The 24,215-nt window shown below is 37.1% G+C and overlaps 1 protein-coding gene across 2 annotated transcripts in view; it reads right to left on the bottom strand.

Moving 5' to 3' along the window:
• NRP2 (neuropilin 2) overlaps positions 1 to 24,215 on the bottom strand; it is a 120,664-nt gene that overhangs the window by 80,611 nt on the left and 15,838 nt on the right. For both annotated transcript variants that reach the window (XM_063429804.1, XM_063429805.1), the window contains exon 2: positions 10,252 to 10,429. In XM_063429804.1, the coding sequence (XP_063285874.1) occupies positions 10,252 to 10,429 (178 nt within the window). The remainder of the gene's footprint in view (positions 1 to 10,251; positions 10,430 to 24,215) is intronic.

Raw genomic sequence — 24,215 nt, forward strand, 5'->3', positions numbered from 1 at the left:
TCAGAGGGACCAATTCGAAAATGGCCAAAAATGGTTTGATAGAAAAATGGGGGAAGGCACCCCAAGACTGATGGCACGGTACCCACTACAATGAACTGTAATGTATAAGGTACTCAGAGTACCGCATGTGATTCCATCAAATTAATCATTTCACACATCTATGTTTCTGCTCAGCTGTGGAAAAAATCAATTTCCCATAGGTGCTGCCATAAGCATTGACTAATGTATGTGTCCAGCAATTCCATAAATGGCAGAAAATATGTCTGAAAGTGAAAGGTTCAGGTTGGCTGAGAATAGCCAAAAAAAAAAAGTAAATAAACAGAGGAGAGTCAATAAGCTAGTTAAAAAGAAAAAAAAATAGAAAAAAACAAGAAAACAGCAGAGCAGGGCATGTAAGTATATAGCTACATATATGTATGTATAGAAAATTGAACCAATAAAGGTGAAACGAGAATATTGAAAAATAACTATAAAATACAATAAGATGTGTGTTTATAAAAAGATTTGGTATTGTGTGACAAAGCCAGAGTCTACATTAAGTCCTTCATTTCTGGTGTTGAAATGTTATGTTAGTCCAATAAAAAAAAAAATGTATAATTGCATACTGCAATACTCTGGTATTTTGGCATCTTGTCTACTGGACTCATACGGCTAATCCAATCTACACTACTATATATATTAATTTTAACAACTGTGACAGATTCTATTCCACACTGTTTTGTTATTTAGACTCTGCTATAGAGGAGAACTTGCCTTTGGCATGTACATCACATGGCATTACATCGACAAAGACCACCATCGACAAATACATCAATGCCCAGGAAGTGAAGCCCATCACTGAATGTATTAAATGTATTTACGGCTTCATTTTTTGGAAGTCAGAAATTGTTATATTGTAATATAATGATCTATACTTAGTATTTCATCACATTAGCCGGATTTAAGTATCTGTATCAAATAGCAACCTGGACCTCGGGATTCAGCCAGACTTGACCAATTAGTCTCTGTGAGACGTGCCACTTTCTTTAATTGAAGCACTTAAATGTAATTTAAAATCCTAATTCCATCAGACTTCAGCGTTTCAATTCTGGATCACTGGTTGAGCAACATGTGTATGGAAGTCCACAGGAGTTGGAGTACCAAATGATCTAACAGACCAGGCATTAAAGGTAAATTCTAGTTGAGGGAAGCTGAGGACCTCCAAGAGATATACCTACATCAAAGGCAGTATCCAATACTGCTAACTCTATGTAGCATATACACACAATCCTACGCAGCTCTATACGGCTATATTTAGCTTTGCCTCTTTTCATAAATTTCAGCTTCAGTAAAGTCCCAGAAGTACAAACCGACAGTATTTCCTATTCTTTGACTCTGTCCTATTATTTCTTATCAGCTTCAACCAGAGACAGGGAGAAGGAGAGATAAAGAGAGAGAAACTTCTTACTGAAACACATTGCACATGACAAGTTATAATGTAGAAATGATCCTATCAGTGGATAAATAGCTATCATGGCAGTGCGTTATTTAACTGTTATATTACAGAGATGACTGCTTGTTATCATACTGAGAACCACATTGGCTTTAGATTTTGTGTATCACAAGCACAGTATTCTCCAATCGAGACATTCTACACTGATGTCATTCTGAAATATTTCCCTTAATTGTTATATATGGACCAACAAAAGAAATAATTCGTACCCGCTGTCAGCCGCTCACGGAATGAAGCCTGTGTTTAATTTGGGGTTTTCTGCAAGCTGTCATTCAGACATTATACACTTTAATTAAAGCTTATTTCTGACCTAAAATCATGTCTATAAATATGCTTAAACTGGAGTTTAATTACAGTTTTTAATCCAAAACACCACTTTTGGAATATTCTCCTACTTCAAAGCAAAGGGCCTTAAATCTTCCAAAAAGATGATTAAAAAAGGAAAAGGGCCACTAAATTTTACTAGCAAGAGAAAATGGAGAATTCAGAGTTGGAAATAGCCTAGTGTATTCATATATTAGATCATTCTTACAGGGATATATGTTGGTTAAAAAAAAATGAAAGAAATTGGAAGGGTATGAGAGTGGTTGGTTGGAATGAAGTAGAATAGGAAAAAGAGAAAGTACTGGGTGTAACAGGAAACACCGTGACATATTGAGGATGAGTGAAAGTGATGAATTTTGGCAGCCACGAGTAAAGGTCTACTCTAACAGGGTTACTTACTGAAGTGAAAATTTAGAATGATTTTAAAAAGAATTTTAAATTTAAGACCAGAGTAGCCAAACTGAAAGCATGGCTGTCTTAGAGGATTTTTTTCTGGTTCAACTACTTTGACTGTGAATTTGGAATTCTCCTTGAATCCTCATATTAGTAAATAACACTGTAAGTGTCAAGAGGAGGCAAAATTGGGCACAGGGGCAAACTGAAAAAAAAGAGTGCCAGGAAGCCAATAGACAAATTGAGGATGTCAGGAATGAATCCGAATGATTGCACTGAATGCTATAAGTGAAAGGTAGGAGTGATACGGTCTGATCCCATTGTACAGTGCTACGGAATTTGCTGGCGCTGTATAAATACATCTGGGAACACCTAATGGTTTCTTATTAACAGGCAGTCTTTTATTTGGAGTTCAGAGGAAAAGACAACGTTTCGGGACTATCCTGTGCCTTTGTCCTAGTGCCGAAATATTGTCTTTTCCTCTAAACTCCAAATAAAAGACTGCCTGTTAAGAAGAAACCATTGGGCATGCCCAAAGATATGCATAAGCTCCAGTTGGGTTGATTGGGAGTTGGTACTTCTGGTTTGGAGAACCCGTAGTGAGTATGTGCATTGCCCCTTACACTCTGCAACTAAAAAAATACAAGTGAAATTCATAAGTAAAACGGATTGACACTGGCAAGCAGGAGTAGAGCATACTGGCAGGCAGGAGTGGGGCATACTGGCAGGCAGATTTTGAGAATTGAAAAATTACAGTCAGCGGGCAGTAGGATAATAAGTACCGGTAATAGCTTAAAGAGAATCTCAAAGAGATGTACAGGTTACATCATCAAAAGGCTAGAATTATTTGGTCAGATTAGGGCTGAACCTAGCCCAAATACCATTCCGGGCGTGAATCGTCTTTTGTTTTATGCTCCCTTATGTCTGTTTATATGCACTTCTACATCTAACACTCCACTTTGAAATATCACTTGAATTTAACAGATTATCTTCTTCAAAGATCTGTCTCCGAATACTTATTTTTTTCAATTTAATCTCCTTTTTTAAGACCGTTTTTTTCCCTTTAGGTTACTAAAAAATAAAAAATGCCAAATAAATGAAATAATAAAAGTCACAGTGGGTATATTAAAAAAAAAAATAGGTAAAGAGATGAATACATATTTCTGAACAATAGAACCATCACAGTTGGGCGCTTCTTGGTTTTATCTTCTGATTTATTCTTTTCTTCCTCTTATTGTGCTGTCTGTCTGTCTCTCTTTCTCAAGATGTGACTTACTATGGCCTGTCATCCCAGCAAGGCATGTTTACAGGTAATTCCAAAGTTCCATTGCTTTCTGTTCAGCCTCAATGACCCTCAAGGCAGGAGAATTTTCTGCCTGTAAGGAATCAATTACTTCCTACGACACTTTATTAAAAGTCTTCACAATGAAAGAGTGAGGGTGTGCAGAGAATAGGAGGGAGGGCTTTGACACATTAAAGCTCTGAAATAGAATGTTCGCTGACTCAAACAATGTCCACTTCCTCGTCGACCACCCTCCATGGAGATCAGGTATTGGGGGGTTTAAATAACAGAACTCATAATCTTTTCCAATAACATTTTAAATAGAATCCAGCTGCCTGGTTCTTGGTACCCTTATGAGTTGTATTCACTAATTCACAAAATGTGGAGAATTGACAAGGGAAGCGTAAATTTTAAGCCAACCTAGTGGTGGTTGAAAGATTTTACGGCCCAGATAACTTTCCAGGTCAGCTATTGTGGCCTACAAATTCAAATTCCATTGTGAATTCTTCACAATTTCTAGTTTAAGGAACACAGTGTTAGAAATACAAACATCTATTCCTAACACTATAGTACTGGAGTAAATATTTAGGTTCCCTGGCCCCCCCCTCAGATTGCAGTAAAAAGATGTTAAACTTACCTTTTCTCCATCACCGTTCCAATCTCGCCGTGACTGACCCCACCTACTTGCCTGAGATTATCAATCTTGATTATCTCAGCCAATCCAGTGCTTTCCCATAGTAAAGCATTGAGAGGCTATTGTGCATGTGTGACAAAACGCTGGGTGTGCCAATCGGCATCTCCTGATAGAGATGCAGTGAATCATTGCATCTCCACGGTGAGCATTCAGTGTCTCCATGTAGAGCAAGGAGAAGCTGAATGTAGGTGCTGCATAATGTGCATCACAGAGATAGGAAGAGCCTCTAGTGGCCATCTGAGTGACGGCCACTAGAGGTGTTACTAGGCAGCAATGTAAACACTGCCTTTTTTCTGAAAATCCAGTGTTTACATTGAAAAGCTTGCAGGGACAGGCTTTAGACACCAGAACAACTACATTAAGCTGTAGTAGTTCTGGTGACTATAGTGTCCCTTTAAGCAAATAAATCCCACGGTGTTCGTTTGTATGACGTTCTTGTGTTATCACACATACACAGGTAGGTATAAAAAGTGGATACCAGAAGTGATGGTATTGTGCTGCTACCTTGATAATGAGATGGGTAAATGCATTTTATAAGAAAAGATTGATGGATATTTAGATAATGCAGAATGCAATGACTGCACCGTGAAACAGGATAAGTATATGATGTTTAGATAACACACAGCCCTGCAGATTTCTCTAAAAGCAAAGTGTAATTTAGAAAAAACGTGAGCTACAAATCCCCAGTGTCAGACACTGACTTGCCATAAATATGCAGGAAAGGTCAATTCGCTCCTCATTGCTGCGCTAGCACTGCACCGCCAACCCGACTCCCTGTCAAACTGTAACCCCCAGTGGATTCTGGTTAATTGTAGTCTTGAACTACAATTGTTGCAGAGACTTGTGAGATATAAGACCATCATCCTCTGATGGTGTCAGTGTTCTTCTCTGACTGCCTGTCAAGAATGTGAGATGATGAAAAATGCTTTGGAACTCTGGGATCCTCGTGTGACAAGTGCACAGAAAAAAAAAAAAAAAAAAAAAAAAAGGGATTTTTCCGTGGCCTAAAATATACTAATAGTAATGACATTTTAGGTATTATTTTTAGAGGACAAATGCATTTTTACATAGAATCCATGAACTTAAATACAATCTGCTCTGCCAGGCTTATCCACTAAACTGCTAATTGTCAGGATAGTAAATTGAATTAAAATTTAGTTTTACAATTTTAGGCCAAAGTAGCTGAATTAGAACAATTTGGCTATATTGGTCTAAATTTAGAAATTCACTTAGAATTTCCCATATTTCACACATTGGTGCATTGCGCTGCCTGTGACGGCAGTGGAAAGGTGAATATGTAATGGGAGTGCAATTATGGGGCAAATAATTCACCTGAGAATTTTTTGAACTGAAATTAAATCTCTGGAGTTTTGACGCAAGGTCACCTGGACCAATCATTTTCATTGATAAAGTGCTGTCATATTTCAGAGCCTTTCTTATGGAATTATCTATATTTCTCAGTTGAATTTATTTGAAAATCACATTAATTTTGTCACAATTGACATGGAGAAATCCCCTGCTTGAATAATAGTGAACTATCCAGTATTATTATTAGATGGGCCTTGGTAATTACCATTTGATTTAAAAGGGGGGAATTCTATTACCCAAAACATTTTCTAATTTTAGGCGTGCCAAACTTTTACATGATAATTCGCTATAGGGAGATTCAAAGTGAATTTCAAATTGAGAGTAAAGTCAGCTATGACAAGTTCAGCTACTTTGGCCTCAAATTTGAAATTCACTTTAAATTAATTTTGTATTCTTACTTTAGTGAATAACCCTGTTAATTAAATACTTTACTTCGCATTCAAGCCATAAGTCATAATTTGGCTAAGGACTTCCAGGAGAAACACAAGGTGCATGGTAACTGTTGTTTAAAAAAAAAACCAAAAAAAAAAAACCATTCTGTTATGATCTGAGTTTGATCCCTTTGTTGCTAGCACAGCATCTAGGAACCATAACCACTACAGCACACTGTGATGGTAATTGTGCTCCTAGCCCCCTAGTACTGCCACTATTTAAGAGTCAGACCATTTTTGAACAGTTTGACACTTTCCCTGGGTCCCCTTGGGGTCTCCAGTCTAGCCGCCCTCTTCTCTGATAGATATTAAGATACAGACAGATATTTCAAGTTCATCAATTTTGTCCCTGTTGGAGTGAACTAATTCGTTGAGAGTGTCGGCAGGTGCACTCAGCCAAATAATTCCATCTAAGCATGGGCGGAATGGAGGTCACTGATGCGGAAGTGGAAAATTCCCCATAAGTGATTTCTGAAGAGGAGGCCAGTCCACCGGTGCCCTGGAGACCCATGTAAGTGACAGACGTTTCAAAGATTAGCCTCTTACTAGCCTAGGATATACATATATGGTTCAATTATTATTATTATTATTGGTATTTATATAGCGCTAACTAATTCTGAAGTGTTTTACAATATTATAAAAGGGGGTGGGGGGATTTACAATACATGAGACAATTACACAGTGACAATAGGTAGATGAGGACCATGCTCAAATGAGCTTGCACTCTATGACTAGTTCTCTTTAAGAGTTTCTGGTTTTTTTTTTTTTCATTTTTCATTTAACTTTTAATATCCAAATTTAGAATTACAACTGTCATGGGATTTCAACTACACTGATCAATTGATCAATCGGAAATGGCAGGTGGGTTCACAAACACCAGGACCATAAAGAGTCAAGAACCACTCCAGATGCTTTCGATCATAACTCTTATGCCCAGCCGATGGGTAGAACCAAAAAAACTTTTTTTTTTTTTTTTTTTAAATGTAGGAATGGAAGCAAGCTATGCTTATGAAAGGGGTTAACAGCCATAACGAAGCACAATCTGATCTTACAATTTAATTTTCATGTTGAGTTGAAGAACTGTGCAGAAATTAGATGATCCTCTCTTTACAATATGGATTTTCTGACTTTAACACTTTTCTGCAGCAACACTTGCTAATTAATTCTGAAAGCCATTTAGCACCATCTACATCAGCATCATGTTAAAATACCACTTGTACTTTCAGGATGTTGTTTTTTTTTTTTTTGTTCTGAGAGCAGCTTTGTGAATTGTGCATTTCAAACATTTATTTTAAAGACACACATACCTCGATTGCAACTGGCTTAATGCTTTGTAAACATAATAATGACAGAGGATTATGGGAGTTGAAGTTAAAGTGAGATTGTGGATACTGTAACCATTAAAAGCGTTTTAACATTGAATGGTGGAACACTGCCAGAGGACTCCAGACACTATAACCACATGATTGAAATGAAGTGGTTACAAAGCCTAGTGTCCATTTTTAACATCTGGAGGACAATATTTTGACATCTCTAATTTAGACCGAAAGAGCAATGTCAAGCTAGAGATTTGTTTATACTGCTCTGTTATTTTGGTTTCTACTTTGCTTCTCAGTTACAAACTCACAACACGTCACAGCTTTGTTAAACTTTAAATGTGCATCAACTTCCTTCAAAATCCTTTCAATGAGCCGTATAACTCAGGACGTTTCGTTGCTGTTTAGAAAACTGGGGCCTTTGCATTTCAGCAAATTGTACAGATACAAACTGGCATATGTGGGTCATGACTTCAATTATTTATGACTTAAGGATATTCTAACATGAGAACTCATTTATAGAAGACACTGAAAATTCACCCCTCGATTCCGGAGAAGCTTTAAGTGGCTGCTGTGAACACAGTTTGATCTGAAATAGTAGTTGTCGTGCCCCACAACAGCCTATTTAACCCTTTCACTACCTAAGGGGTGATCAAGAAAAAAAAACGAATTTGCATACCCTCTGGTTCATAGTAGGCATGGTGAAGATTAAGACAGCTGCACGGCACATTGCAAAACATTAACCCGGTAACGACCATGATATTTCATGTCCACATCACAAAATGGTCCCTAAAGACATAAAAGCCAGTATGGGATGCCCTGCTTCCTGCTTATATAGAATTACAATTTCTATACAGGCCATCCGTTGTGAATGGGATACTATAGTCACCAAAACTACTTTAGCTTAATGAATCAGTTTTGGTGTATAGATCATGCCCCTGTAGTCACTGCTCAATTATCTGCTATTTAGGAGCTAAACCACTTTGTTTATACAACCCTAGCCACACCTCCCTACATGTGACTTGCACAGCCTTCCTAAACACTTCCTGTAAAAGAACCCAGACACTCTAGGTTCCTGTATGGCACAGTCTGTTTTATCTAGAATTTCCAATCTCCTGCTCTGTAAATAGCCTTCTAGAGCCTGAGGGATACTCCTGTCTGTGATTAATGTTGAATTACCAGAGCAGGAGGTGTGGCTAGGACTGCATAAACAGAAAAAAAACGTTATTTAGCACCTAATATCAGAGAATTGAGCAGTGAGACTGCAGGGGCATGATCTATAAACCCAAACTGCTTCATGAATGCAGCTCTGTCACTGTCTGGGGAATTTGCAAAGACCCCCGACAGTGGCATCTCCGCTGATGGTCTGGTAGCCGGGAGTGGCATGGCCTTTGAGGGGTTAGGTTACCCTGTCATATGTCATATTGAATGTAAACCTTGGTTTTATTTAATTGCTGTCAGAAATACTTGCGTGATCTTGCTTTTCCTGTACCTAGAAATAGTTAAAGTATTGTATTGCAGATTGACATTGTAAGACACAGAACTGCGGTTTTATTTAGCCAGTACATGCACGGGTTAATATGATCTGCAGGTCTGATACCCCACTGGAGCTTTGAGAGTGGTGGACATTGCATGATGACTCCATCTGTGTATTGGGGATTGGAAAAATGCACATGCTTTATAAATAGTGTTTTCTGTGTAGTGGGATCGACATTCTGGTCCTGGGCTTGGAGGTCTCCAGTGTGCATGAGAGATCAATACTAATCAATAGCTTAGTGCTGGGATTCAAGAAACCTCAATCCAGCGGGTCAAACAAGGCTTCTGTTTAATCTATAGGGTAATGACATCATGTGGGCCATGCCAGACACTGAAATCAGACAAGACTCTGGCATTATCTTCTGTTAAGATCTGGGTAAATAACTTGTGGATCAACAGAGAAAATGAACCTTACTTGGAATTGCTTGCTAAATGTGTTAACCCTTTTAAATCCTGCAGCTGGCCTCCAGCAAATAGGATTTCAATTGACAATAGAAAGTATGTTAAAATTCGATACATTGCTATTGTTTAGAATTTGGGGGGGAAATTAAGTTGCAATCAGTTGTTTGTTTTGTTAATGATCCCGCATAGCAATTTATGCAGAACACAGTGGGTACGCTTGGAATCTGTAATTGTCTCATGTTTTTAAATAAACCCTCCAAGCACCCCTCTGCCTGTCTCCTCTCTCTCTGTTTCTTATAACCAGAGCGATTTACATTATTTATTTCTCTTTTTTGACTACAATATTGCACACATCTCGATTATATGCGTATAACAGAAGTAAAATGTGTATGAATTGCTGCTATAACTGGGTAACAGGACGTCAAAGAGATCATATTGGCAGATGAATTTTAAAATGTATATTCATGGTTAGTTGTTATTGTCTCATGAAAAAAGTTCTGTTCTTTTATGCTTTCAATATAGAAACAAAAGAATGACATGTCCCATAAATCTCTGTTCAGCACGGGTTTATGGGAAGTGTCTACTCTGTCTATTTCTGCTACTTTGTCTCTCAAATAAAACTTAAAGCTGGGAAACCAGGGTGTTTTAAACAGAAACATGCATTTGGCATCATTGATGTGGTATCTGGCATCTGGTATCTCGAATTTATTATGGCATATTAGGTACCTCGAATTTCCCGTTAACATCACCGACAGGTGATCTGCTAAACTCAGAATTTTAGTCAATTAAATCTGAATGAAAATCTGAAACAAAAATAGCCACAATGTGACTATGGCTGAGTTTGAGAATTTACCCAGATCATCTATTTTTTGCCTCACTTTTTTCATTTGGATTTAATCGGCGAATGTTCAGAGTTATTGGATAACCCTTGTGAGCTGCAATCTGTAATTGTATTATAAAAAAAAAAAAAAAAAACATTTTTTGAAAACCGGCAGGGGGACACATGCTCTTACTTGCAATCATGTTTTTCTATTTCAAAGTGAGGATTGAAGTTGAGAACAATTTTCTGGTTGGGTTCTGGTGCACTGATGACCCATTCGCAGTTCTGATGAGAAGGGTAGTCATTCGGATATCCAGGGGAGGTGATGTAACCAGCATCTTTGGCATTTAAACGACCACCACACGAGCTTACTGTAAAGATAAAAAAATAATACAATTAGGCAATTATTACAAAAAGAGAAAAAACAAAAACACAAACAAACAAAATTCTCATAAGGTCTAGGTGGAGATAAAAATATAATCACGTTTTCTATATCTACCACTACAATGTTCTATACCAGGGTTTCTTTCTCTATGACCACAAGGTAGCATAAAACTCTATTTTTCTCAGAAAAAAATATTTTCTAAATATATAAACATGTTATTATTTTGCTAAATTCTTCTCACTCCTCTAGTTTAGTAGATAAATATTTATGCATTGGTAAACTGAAAGTGAATTTTACATTTCCAGCCATTCAGAGATATTCACTCAAATTAAATTCCAAATTTAAGGTCAAAACAGACGAAAAGTAAAAATTCTCGAATTCAGCTGTGTTTCGGTTTAGCTACTTCCTACAATTCCCACGTTAGTAAACAGCCATTGAAGATTTGGGACGGTTATAGAAAACCATAGCTCCCAGATGTGTTAAAAATCACTACTTCCGTGTCCAGTACAATTCTAAAACTATGCTTTTTATTAGCCACTAATGTTGATGGGATGCCCTCCGTACACTGCCTGGTAATAATTACAAAGAAAAAGTAGCCTGTGCAATGGGATATTATCATGCCCGAGGGTTATTCCAGTCTATGAAAACATTTCATTGTGTGCCATTAAATATGATTTATTTTGGTGCTCACTGAATGGAAATTCAGCACTAAAGCAAATAGATTTTATAGTCACAAAATGAGTAAACACCCTCTTTGTTGATTAGCTGTTATATATAAAGCAGTTATTATAAAAAGGGTTTATTCAAAGATCGGTTTTCTGTTTGCAAAACACAGCATTTTAATAATTACAATGATGGTTTGCTACCTTATAGCTTTCAATAAAAACATTAAATACTTTATTAAACATTTTATGCTATAGTTAACACACTTGTAAATGTATACTTGCAAACTAGATACTAGTTTGCCCTTAATAGAGTTGAGGGAAAAGGCCAGATGAGGTTAGCTTGGAATTTAAAAATACTCGCCCCCATTGGCCGCCATTTTTCCCATCAATTATCTTGCTTTGGTAGATGAAATGACCAGGATTTCTCAAACAATGTGCATTGATTCCATGTAACCTTAAAGGGACACTATAGTCACCAGAACCACTACAGCTTATTGAATTTGTTCTGGTGAGTAGAATCATTACCTGCAGGCTTTGTGCTGTAAACACTGTCTGGCTGTTAGAGATCCTTCCTGGGTCATGGCTGCCTAAAATGCATCCAAACATTCAGTATCTCCTCCCTCTGCATGCAGACACTGAACTTTCCTAATAGAGATTCATTGATTCCATTCATTTCTATGAGGAGATGCTGATTGGCCTGCGCTGTGTTTGAATCATGCCAGCTCTGCCCCTGATCTGCCTCCTTGTCAGTCTCAGCCAATCCTATGGGGAAGCATTGTGATTGGATCAGGCTACCATTTCTGATGATGTCAGCAGACTGCTTGATTTTCTGAGTCTAACAGCATGCAGAGTTACAGCTTCAGGCTTGAATACAGTAAGATTTTTACTATATTTATGGAGGCATGAGGGGACCAGGGGGGGCAAGATGGTGGTTTTAACACTATAGGGTCAGGAATACATGTTTGTTTTCCTGAACCTATAGTGATCCTTTAATGTGTACAGTGATTCCACTGAAGTCATCCGCAATAGAGGATACATAAGAACCAATTTTGGATGCATTTTTTTGGTAACAATATTCTCAGAAGAACTGGCATTTATGTTTTATATGTCTTATTTCCAGTGAGTAGAAAAATCATTTAATCTGACATAATATCCATGTATCCAAGTTCCAACTACATATCTAAGAACACTCCAATAGAATATTCCTCACAATCGGAATGTCTCATTTTGGGTATTTTCATAAATGTATCTTCTCCGTAGACACTGAAAGTGAGGAATAGCTCAAGCTGTTCAATCACAAGGGGTATTAACAATGCATAGTAAAGGCGTCTTTACTAAACTCCAGACTGTAGTGAATTAAAAACTGAATTGAAAATCTTGGAAAGATAATTTGATTTGGACAAAATTTTACAATTCAGTTGTAGTTACAGCTTGATTATTTAGACTTAAAATTGCAATTTGGTTTTAATTTCTCTGCACTTTGATGTTTAATGAATACATTCTATAACTAGCCATCTCTCAGAGGGATAATTAATATTTTCTGTACAACTAGTTAAACCCATATTTCTAAAGGAAAAAGGACAATCCCCCAAAAAGCCTGCTTTGTGGGATGCACACAAGCATAGAATAATCAAAGAACAACCTTCATCTGGAGATAAATTCTTCTAGAATTCCAGATGCCGTATAAATTACAGGTTACAGTGTTTATCTGTGATAAGAGATTTCCTTCCTGCTGTTTACCATAGAGCACCGAGAGTGAGTCTAGCGCTGGAGGTTCTGCCGTTCTGCACTTTTATTTCCTGCTGAATTCTACACATATTAGAAAGTTGATGCTCGGAGCCAAACATACAGGACAATTGGATGCATACCTACTCTCTGCCAAAAATAACAGAAAAATTATGTTTCAATGTTCCTTGGTTTGTAATTCAAACCAGGTCTGTGATAGGTGTTTTCTTAGCCACTGCTGAGCCTCCCTGCTAAATTTTCACAATTTCTGGCACTATTTATTAAAAGTGTATAATAATGGGCAGTTTTCATGAAACAAACAGGAGTGTATGGAAGAATTAACTCAGATTGCTGCCAAACCTTGGTACGTCCCCGTCCAGTAGCTCCACAGCTCTTGAGGAACTACAGTTCCCATGATGCTCTGCAATAGCAAGACTGCACCCATACCTAGCCTAGCATACCTCCTAACACCCTGGATCTGGTGGGACTAGTCCAATTCCAGGGTTCCTGCCCAGCTGTCCTGAGTTTTTTCCTGATATCACGCATATAGGGACACCAGGGAATGATCCCAAGTGCACAGTCATGTGGATTGTTAGTAATCCAAAGCAAAGTTCAACTTTTAGGGCAAAATCACAATTAAAAACATGGCGACCTGAAGATTTTTTTTTACAGTTTGGCCATTCCTCAGAATTTATACCTTAGGCCTCAAACATGAATAATGAATTGTGTGAGATAGTACTTTAATTGTGTGGATAACAAAAAAAAAATGGTGCCCCACAATTCTACTGAAGACATGTTAGACTATTGGTTGTATCTGGATTATTTTATAAATAACAAGGGTGAACTGCATCTCACTATGGATAAGGGCTGCGTTTCTCACATTTTGTGACTCACAGGCAAACATCATAGCTGGTAACTGTCACTCGTACAACTGTAGCCTGCCTGATTCTAATATATCAACTGCCCTTGTTGATCTTGAAGTTTTTAAACAAATGTTCCTGTTCTTCTACCACATAAACAAGGTGTCAGGAGTGCTCGTTCAGATAGATACATTCATATTTATGCGTTCTAAAAAAATCTGTACATATCTACTGACAGATGATGATCTACTGGCATTTAGACGAAGGCTCATACCAAGTAAACTGCTCGTTATTTCTGGTCCCTCTTATAACGTGATCAGGATATACAGCATGATTAACATCAAAATCAGGCCACGATGGAAAAGTAAACTTGATACATTCGGGATAAGTATGGAGAGTGTATAATTTTGTTAAGCAGAATACTGTTCGATATGATCTCTGTTTTTATAATAAGCAGAAGCAGACTGTATTTTTCTTGACAGCTACGAGGCCAGGCTGGGCAAGTCAACTTGGGGTCTTATCTACTGTCAAGCTCTGTATCTCGGAGATAACAGGTGTCACAACTTGTTATGTAAAGACTTGACTGACATATCCTTTATCCAAAAAGCTCTAAAGAGAAACAATTTGAACTTGATTTCTTAGGAAACAAAATAAGTCAATGCTGAATTTCAAAACTAGCGTATGGGAGCTAATTAGATTACTGAAATGCGGTGGTGAGGTGTTGGGGTTTTTTGGCTGACAATGTGGGTATTGTACCTTCGGAAAGATTGACTTCCTCATAAACTGGCAATTAAAAGGAATTTTAGTCTAGCTGAATCATATACAAGTTTGGTCAAATGCAAGAAACAGAACAAAACAACAGGATATTTCATTATAGAATATTCCTTTCGGTTCTCATATAGAACGAGGAGTCATCACTTCCCTATATTGGTCATGTTTTCCTCAGTGGCAAGTAATGGTCATTTGTTTTTGACAACTGACATGAAACTTTGAGTTAGATTTAGAGGTTTAACCCCATTGTAACCAGTGGGTAAGATTATTTAACAAAACAACTTAACGAGAAAAAGTAAGTCCTTTAGGCTAATTAGAACACCAAATCTTTCATAGTCTGTTCTTAAGAATCAAAAGTGTGTGGGTTGTTTTTTTAAAGTTTTTTTTAGAATGAGCCCTACAGCAAAGAGTGTTCTTTATATTAACGATGCTACTTGATCTTGCTGGAGGGAGGGTTCCAATAAAATAAATATTACTGCCATTGAGACAACAGGAGATTTAGTGATAACTCCCCTTACAATGTGCTATATTTTGGTATGGTCCATCAGAAGAATACACCCCTAATGCAAACATATTGTATAGTCTTTCTGGCTCCTATAGATTTGTTTGACATTGCTGGATTGTTTATTAAAATAAATAATCTAAATTAAGACTGAAAATCAAACTGCAATCTACTAAATTTTAATTTGCTTATCCATTTTAGCTCTACACAAAATATTAAGTTGTAGCTGATTAACTAAAGCGGAATATGGAGAAATGACCATTTGAATTTCATATTTTTGATAAAAATAGCTGATCTGGAGAAATAGCTAGATTTTTTTTTGTTTCTAGTTTTGCTATAACAGCTGAATATTTTTAGTTCTCTACATTCCCAGTTTAGTAAATAGTCTTGTTAGTCGCTCACAAAGGGGTTAAAAGAGCGCTATTATAACAGATGCAAGGAATATGATGTTTTGGGGTTGTAAACTAGGGAACTCGTGAACCACAAAGGAATTAGAAAGCAACATGAAAAAAAAACAGAAGTTGTGATAACATCTGGTATGGTTCCTATGGGAAATCCCAGAGGGGCTGAGAAACATTAACAAACATACCTCCCCCAGAAGAAAATAACTTTACTGTGCAACAACACACGTACACACGTTTACTAATCAATTTCCCTTTCGTTCACCTGCTAAGGTACACACGTGTGTCAACAAAACATAAACAAAAAAGCTACACACTATCTTCTGCCAACATCAAGGCAAAACCTGTTGGATACACACATGTGGATACTATAACAAGTCCCAGTTTGACACACACACACACACGCACGCACGCACGCACGCACACACACCTTTCCTAAATCCCTCCAAATCCTTCTTTGAATGCCTTCTTATTTCTTAAAGCTCTCTTTACTAAATTCCAAATTATTGTGGATTGAAAACTGAATTCATTGGAAAATTTAGCTGAGTTGACAAATTTTTCCAAATCGGTTATTTTAGCTTTAATTTTGCAGTTGCCTAAATGTAACAAAACTCATATCGTGTTAGGAAGGTCAGTTTTCACTAAGCAAAGTATTCTGACACCAATTTAAATGTCTGGACGACAGAATATATTTCAAGGACTCTTGGAAATATTTCCATCATTTTGTTTGCCAAGTCAACTGATTCTGATAAGAACTATCTTGATCTTTAGTGTCCATCATAACCGTTCTGTTCTTTCCATGAATGTGTTATTGTTGTCCCAGATGTGTACAGTATCTTGTTGTTTCTTTTTGTATTTTACATGACCCTGGTAATGTGCCGAACAGGCATGTCTGATGTTTTGCGCATGATACAGCAGCTGTTATTCATTAGCCGAAAGTTTTTTTTAACCCTTCTATGTCTCATGGAGGCTTCTTCTGGCATTTTGCTATACATTAAAATGGAACACTGCTAATCATTGCTCTCCAATAGACATTGTTCTAGCATTCCACAGATACTTGACCTGTGGCACTTCGGCTGAAATAGACTATGCATCATGCGATGGCTAGCAAGCATCCAGTCATAAGTCATCGTGGGTCAGTCCTAAAAACACAGTCACTTCTTTCTATCATTCAAATTTCACATACGTCTTAAATCTGAGGTGGCCAAAGGCTGGCAAAGCATCCTGTGAATTTTAGTTGTACATAGTAATTGATCTACTTTTTGGCCATTCCTGTCCTTAGCAATTCACTATAACAAAAATATATTAAGTTTTGTGTTGCTTCAGTATATCCAAAAGTCTTTATTTTATCACAGTATGAGCATTTCTGTCCTGGATTTAAATAAATTCTTTTAGCTTGAACTAAGCTGCATTATACTATATCCATCCATTTTATATACACACGCATAAGCACTGTACATAACAATTTATTTTTCCCACGGTGCCTTACAGCAGAGCCCCAGTCTGGAATTTCTAAACAAAATGTTTACACTGTGCAGTTATTTTGCTGAATGCAGGCTTTTCTCTATTATCGATGTATGTATGTGTATGTTTAATGTATATGCAGTATGTGGGCCCTTCAAATATCACGTGTACTCCAACATCTCATAAATGTAAATGCAAGTAAAACAGAGAGAGGAAGTTCTTTTTTTACAAACAGAATTACCAGTAATTCTCTTTTCTACATGTTGTTCAAATCTGCAAGGGACATTTTACTTTTGTTTCAAAGGATAGGACAGAATGGTGGGGTTATACAGTTCCCTAAAACAGGGTCAGAATTGCACATTTGTAGATTAGTTTTCATGCCACGCAGTATTCTGCAGGGATAGGCAGCCTTCGGCACTCCAGATATTGTGAACTACATCCCCCATAATGCTCTTACACCCATAATGCTGGCAAAGCATCGTGGGAGGTGTAGTCCAAAACATCTGGAGTGCCGAAGGTTGCCTATGCCTGGTATAGTGTATACGTAATGAAAAGTAGAATAGGTTTAGAATACATAATACATTATTTTAATGTATCATTCAATTTACCTATGCAAGCTCTGTGGTTTTATTTTAAAGTAGACTTGGCAATTTACCAAACCCTTCATTTTACCATATAGTAAACCCAATAAATCCATGAAGTGGTGTTTGGAGGCCAGTAGAACAATCACATAAGTATGATATCCACTTTCTCATGACAGTGAGTGCCGCCATGTTAGCTACGTGTCACGGGAATTACATGCGCATTACCCCCCCATTACATTGTTTTGCTGAAGTTCATTGGTTCGCCAGGCTTATAAGGATGACTTAAAGCAAAGTGCAGAGTAGGAACGCCATTTGTTGTGTAAGCTATAGGAGTCAAACATGGCTTCCATGTGGCCAAGATCCAGAACTGAATACAGTGTATCATTTTAATGTAACTGCTAATCTATACATTTTCTATATGTGTTTTAAGTGTTATATTATCAGCAGAGTGAAATATTACGCTATCATATAATGCAATGTGGCCTTTAACATTTTTAAACTAACAAATAAATGCTTTACAGATACCCCATATTTAAGGCCTTTGATCAGGTAATAAAATGTATACCCAAGCTTAAGGGATCACTGTGCATCATGGGAAATGTATTATGTACATATCTGCAGTGCCAATTTCTGACATTTCTGATATTTGTATAGGTGGTCCTATCATTTAGGCGTCAATGCATAAATAAAACAATTTGTGAAAATCCACAGGACAAAGGTATATACTGTCATGATGTTCAATTCCTATAATCTGTATTGTCTAACACAAGCAAAGAGATGCATTTATTAGTATTTCATTAAATCCATCACTTCTATTAAATAAGGGCCCCTTGCAGCCCAAAGCAATCGCCTGACCATAATGATATTATTGTCAGTCTCTGATATTTGTTTTGTAAAGAGGAACGTCTAAACTAATTTCACATACATTTTTCATAGCAAATATTTAATTGAAATGTCATATTTTTCTACAATAGATTAATAAGCCCTCAGCAGAGGGAGGGGGATTGGTGCTTGGTGTAGCAAGAGATTATCACATTCCCAGGTTGTCGTGACCCAAACTGACAGCAGAAATGTATATTAAAAAGAATGTATGTTCTGAATAGGTTACAATTTGGAAAAAAAAATCCTCTCTGAAAAGATGTCATATACCCTAAAGCCACCTTGTTCTGCCTCCATTGTTTTGCATCTAATTGCATGTCATAGTAACTGAATAATTGGAGCACAAAGATAATTACACTTGATGCACTTTTAATTCATTTCAGCTCTCTTTCTCACCAGCTTGTGTTAGCACAACTTCAAGCAACGAAATGTATGAAGATGACATCGGACAGGCTGTAAAAGGCATTCATTTGGTGACAGGATAATTCCCCCCCCAACCGATAACACCCACCTCTCCGTGTTAACTGCTGTCTCAGCACTTTGGTTAATTCAAGCAAAACTAAAGATCCTGAAAATTATACAGTATTTAAAAGTTGCAAAAACTAGAAATTGAGAAATTACACACATTGTACAATTAGAGAATAGATTGGCAAATATCCCAGGTTCCCTCAGTTTTATAGATAAAACATTTCACTATTTGATTCAAGTAAAGCAGGCGACAAATAATAGTGGGAAGTTATTATAAAATGTGATCGTCAACATGTGTGGCTGGAATAAAAAAGTTATTACATATGTGCAAACTTGTTGATTGGCTTTTATTTTGTGTCTGAAAGTGTATGATCAAGCTTTGGAGTTTATTGACAAGAGACCTAATGAAAATTCTTGCAGTCATTCACCTCTGAATATTCCCTAATATCAGAGAAAAGCCAACTACTTCTCTGCCCATTTTAATAAACAAAGTCTCACTAGAGTAAATTGTTGATAAATGCGTTGGGAGCCAATCGCACTAAACAAAATAACTCCTGAACTAAGTCCACTCTAAATTGAAAGAAATGTTGGAGGACATATACAGAGAAAGACATTTATTGTGAGCCCCAATTTTCCCCGGGCAGTTCTGGGTTTAAGCAAAACTGAATCCCCCATAAGATTTATAAATAGACCCTTGTATTGGCTTTGTCATAAGGTTTACAAACAGACCCTTGTGCTGTCAGTCAGTCAGCCTCACGTCTGTAAGTGAGGCTGACTGACTGACACTCCTTGCTCCATTTATAGGCCTGCTAAACCTATTTTAAATGCTGGGTGGGGATATTCCTCTGATGTATTTTTATAAGTGCCAAAAAACAAGAAAACACTCTTCCTTTTGTCACACTGAGGGTAAATGTATACAGGAAAGTTCATTTGTTTCTATCCATCAGAGTCCCACGGTAAAATGCAAAGTAAATGGAAGCGAATGTAGAAACGTATTGATTTGTATGTGTTTGAGGCCTAAACAGTTTTTAAAAAAATGTTCACTTAATTTTTTTCTCCTTTTAAACTAAAGCTTTGATGAAATTACATATTCAGCTTTGCGTAATTTCATCATCTCCAAATTGGAGTTTTGGTAATTTCATAAAACAAATAAATGCAATTTTGATGGGACAAAGAAAACGATCTAATGGCGTTAGGGAATATTTATATCCTGCTTTCTGTGGACATCAGAGCTAATATAATTCCAGCAGTTCTAATGATGGGTCTGGCTTTTCAAGCTATGCTAACTGTGCAGTCTCAAATTCAACAAATTGGGACATTTCTGTAAAATTAGGATAAATGATGTATTGGTGGCTTACAAATGTTTCTTTAATAGCTTATGTGTAGTCACTGTATGACTTACAAAACACCTGAGCCCTTCTTTGTGGGACATGGGAGCACAAAATTGGGAAAGTCCTGACAAATCAGGGGCAAGTCAGGTGTATGACATTCATAACTGGAAATGCATTTCTGAAGTTATACAGTTTCTACAGTCACTTATTGAAGGGATAGTAAAGTCTTTATAACAAACCTGGTATTAAAGGGAATGCCTTTAAATATTGTTAAAGGTTCACTATAGTGTCAGGGACAGAAACTCGTTTTCCTGACACTATAGAACCCTTAGGTCACCCCCACCCTCAAGGCCCCCCTCCCGCTGGGCTGAAGGGGTAAAAAACCCTTCAGCTACTTACTTTAATCCAGCACCCAGCACTGGTTACCTCTCCTCCATCTCCGACGTCCGCTCCTGACTGGAGCCGCATGCGTATGCGCGTCCAGAGCCGCGCACGCATTAAAAATACCCATAGGAAAGAATTTCTCAATGCTTTCCTATGGACGTTCTGCACGCTGAATGCGATTTTCGCATCCAGCGTCGCAGAAGCGCCTCTAGCAGCTGTCAGGGAGACAGCCACTAGAGGCTGGTTTAACCCCAAATGTAAACATAGCTATGCTATATTTACATCTGAAGGGTTAAAACTTGGGGGACCTGGCACCCAGACCACTTCATTGAGCTAAAGTGGTCTGGGTGACTATAGTGGTCCTTTAATCTAGGGGGAAGGAAGCATAACATCTTCTAAGCAGGGGATCTAAAGGACCATCATTCAACCAAGATATAGTAGTAAATCCATGTGAACTAAATTGAGTAATAACATACTACCCAACATTTCAAATAAACAGAGGGGCACTTTAATTTTAGGGATGTGAGTGGGGGTGTAGCCATGGAGGAGGCTGTTCTGAGAAATTCTAGGTGATTTACTAATAACAATGTATCTTATTTACACATACTAATTTGTAAACATGTATTGCAGTTTAAAGACACATTTCTATGAGTATTATTGCTGTGAAGCTCTGTGATATACTCAGACACACCAACAATATGGAGCTCCTAGAAAAGTGGGACATTAGGATAGAAAGAGTGACAGTGGGATTTGAGCCCAAAGTAGGAGGACTGTCCCTCCTAAATAGGGACACTTGGGAAGTATGGTAATAATTCTAAAATCATGTAGCATCTGCATTCGCTGACCTTTTGACTGCTGTTTTAATAAATCCTAATGTAAAATTAAATATGGTGGTTCAAAAATAGTGAAATTGTGGGCACAATATTTTTCTAGTTCATTTTATGTGACAATATTAAAAGGTAGAAAGTATATCCAGTTTTTTATTTTTTTTATTATTCTGTATATTAGTTATCTGTTACCCTCTGTATTAAAACTATAATATATATCATTCAGGGCTTTAAGTTTCCTAGGCCTAAAATGAATATGACATATTTAAAAACTCTTGAATAATGAAACAATTGTCTTAGAAGGTGCAAAGTGGTTGAGCGCGTTTTCTTTAGCCTAAGTGATGGGACACATTAGAGCAAACTCTTTTAATGGCTTAGTGCTGAAGGGGGTGGTTTTGCAAATGAGTAAGTTGGGTCCAATTCCCCAAACAGCAAAAAAAAAATTAAAAATCTTTCACACTCTACATTTACTAATTAAGAATCCTTTATGGAATTTTCCAGTAGCGTTCTCTTATTGATGTATGTTATCGGAAACGATTGACATTTTTATTTATTTATTTTACACAAAACCAAAATAAAATAATATGTCTCTTTCACCCATTTTTATATTCCACGTATAATTGTGGCCTGCTCAATCAGACATGACAATTCAGACCACAGTAATCTTGGTGTCTGGTCCTTCATCTCGGCCTCATGTTATAAATGTTTCATTTCCCCCGAGAGTCTCTTAGGAGTTGAGGAAAAAGGCAGGAATAGATTTCTTGAAGTCATTGTTGGGGATTGTGGACCTCCCTTGGGTGGCTACTTATTACTGTAAAAAGCTCTGTGTGACATCATGGGCTTCAGCCATAAGACCACCTGACAGGCTGCAACCGTCCAGACATTCTCTAATGAGTCAAAACTTCAAGTAGCCAGATAACCAGGCTAACTCGTCAATCCTTCAGTATTTATTAACCTGTTTATTGCCAAACACAAGCCTTATAACAGACAAGAGAAAAATTTAGTCTAGCAAAAGAAGCACCAGAATAAAACATTATCCATCAACTTTTTACTGTTGATACGGGACTTCCAGTTTTTTTTCTCTAAAATTCAAATTCAAGGTATTCAAAGCTAAATATAAGCTAATTATAAGTTGATATCACATTTTATACAAAATATATAAACTGGTGAAAATCTCCAAGAATTCAACGTGAATTTAAAATTTTTAGGTCAAAATAGCTCAATTTTCAAAATTCAGAAAGTTATGTGTTTTCAGTTTGGCTGTTTTGAGTAATCTATTAAATTCCACAAAATTCACACTGTAGTGAGTAACCCTGATCCCTGTTAACAGAAAAGGTAGACAATAGGTTTCTTAGCTATCAGTAGAAGAGATTAAACCATGCAATGTAGCAGAGGGCAAGAAGATGGCACATTTCATATTTTGATTATAAAAGAATACTAAGAATCCAATGGAACCTGAGAAAACATTGCTTCTGGCATGCCCTGGTCTACAACTCCCAGCTGCCGCTGAGCCTGCTGGGAGTTAAAGTCTTTAAAGCTTCTAGTGCAGTTCAATAACAGGAATCATATACTGAAGATTAATTTATATATAAACCATTTGCTGTAATAGCCAAAAACTGATAAGAATCCTCAATTAATATTAAGATTTATTTTTAGAAGGATAAAGGGCTGGGTTGACCCCGCTAGAAATCAAACCTGCAATACTAAAGATGTTACAGTTGGTGCATTAACCAACTGAACTATCTCACTGGCTACTAACATGTCCTTAATATTAAAAAGAGTTTGATGTTACGATTTTTAAATCCAGTGTCACGCACTAAGGTTTTGAACAATAAAGAAAAATATAAATTAAAAAGCTAAGATAATAAAGTCATAACTTTTCCAGGAAGTTTTGGAGCTTCAGAAAAGCCATGTGGTTGGCAGGTCCCTAATAAATTTCCACAAATGTAGACTCCTGACTGGCAGCAATATGGTTAAATCCATATCATATGTTCTGTGGATGATGGACGTTGCAGACATTACATCACATTTTCCCTATAACATGATGCTTTACCTAATTCTATCAAATGTCAGTAGAAACCTTTTGTAGGGAGATGTAAATCTCAAGAGAAATACATAACATGGTTACAGCTCCATTCTGTGTCTGCGTGCTGGACTAGATCTCTCTAGCAAAGTCACCCACATGGGTAGCGTGTCTGTATCGAATGTGGAAAGGATAATATGTATTCTGGACAACACCTTCTCAAGACAGTTCTTGGAAAAGATTTCTCTGAATTATCATAGGCAGGCTGACTCACTGGAAAACCCCCATCTTTTTTTATTGCCGATAGGAAACTCCAAGAGTTACTGTCCTAGATTTGCATTAAGGTCAAAACACTTTTATTTTGTATTTGGATGGCTCGACTGATCAGCCTCTACATTATCTGTTGTAAAAACAAAGCATCCACATTCATAGTATTATTTGAAGGATCTCACAATGTGTACATTAAACGCTTCTTAATTAAGAACATTTCGATGGCATGATTACAGATTTATAGAATGTTCGCCCAATAAGCAACCTCTATATCACATGTAGCATTGGTATGCAATCTTCGGCATTCCAGATGTTGTGGACTACATCTCCCATGATGCTTTGCCAGCATTATGGCTATAATAGCATTATGGGAGATATAGTCCACATCATCTGGAGTGCTGAAGGTTGTATACCCCTGATATATAGGGATGCAAGGTCTGTCTAGTTTTCTACAACTAGTAGTTATGAAAAGTGCTATCCTTTACTGTGTAGTATTCACCGACTGCAAAACAATGTAGGTATTGATCAAGTAGGGGCTTTTGGACACTTCCCTGACTAATTAATTGATTTCCCTCATGCAGCAAATTAAATCTACATTTTATTTTCGCTGCCCAACAG

This window comes from Pelobates fuscus, chromosome 8 (assembly GCF_036172605.1).
Source record: "Pelobates fuscus isolate aPelFus1 chromosome 8, aPelFus1.pri, whole genome shotgun sequence".
NCBI classification, from domain to species: Eukaryota; Metazoa; Chordata; class Amphibia; order Anura; family Pelobatidae; genus Pelobates; species Pelobates fuscus.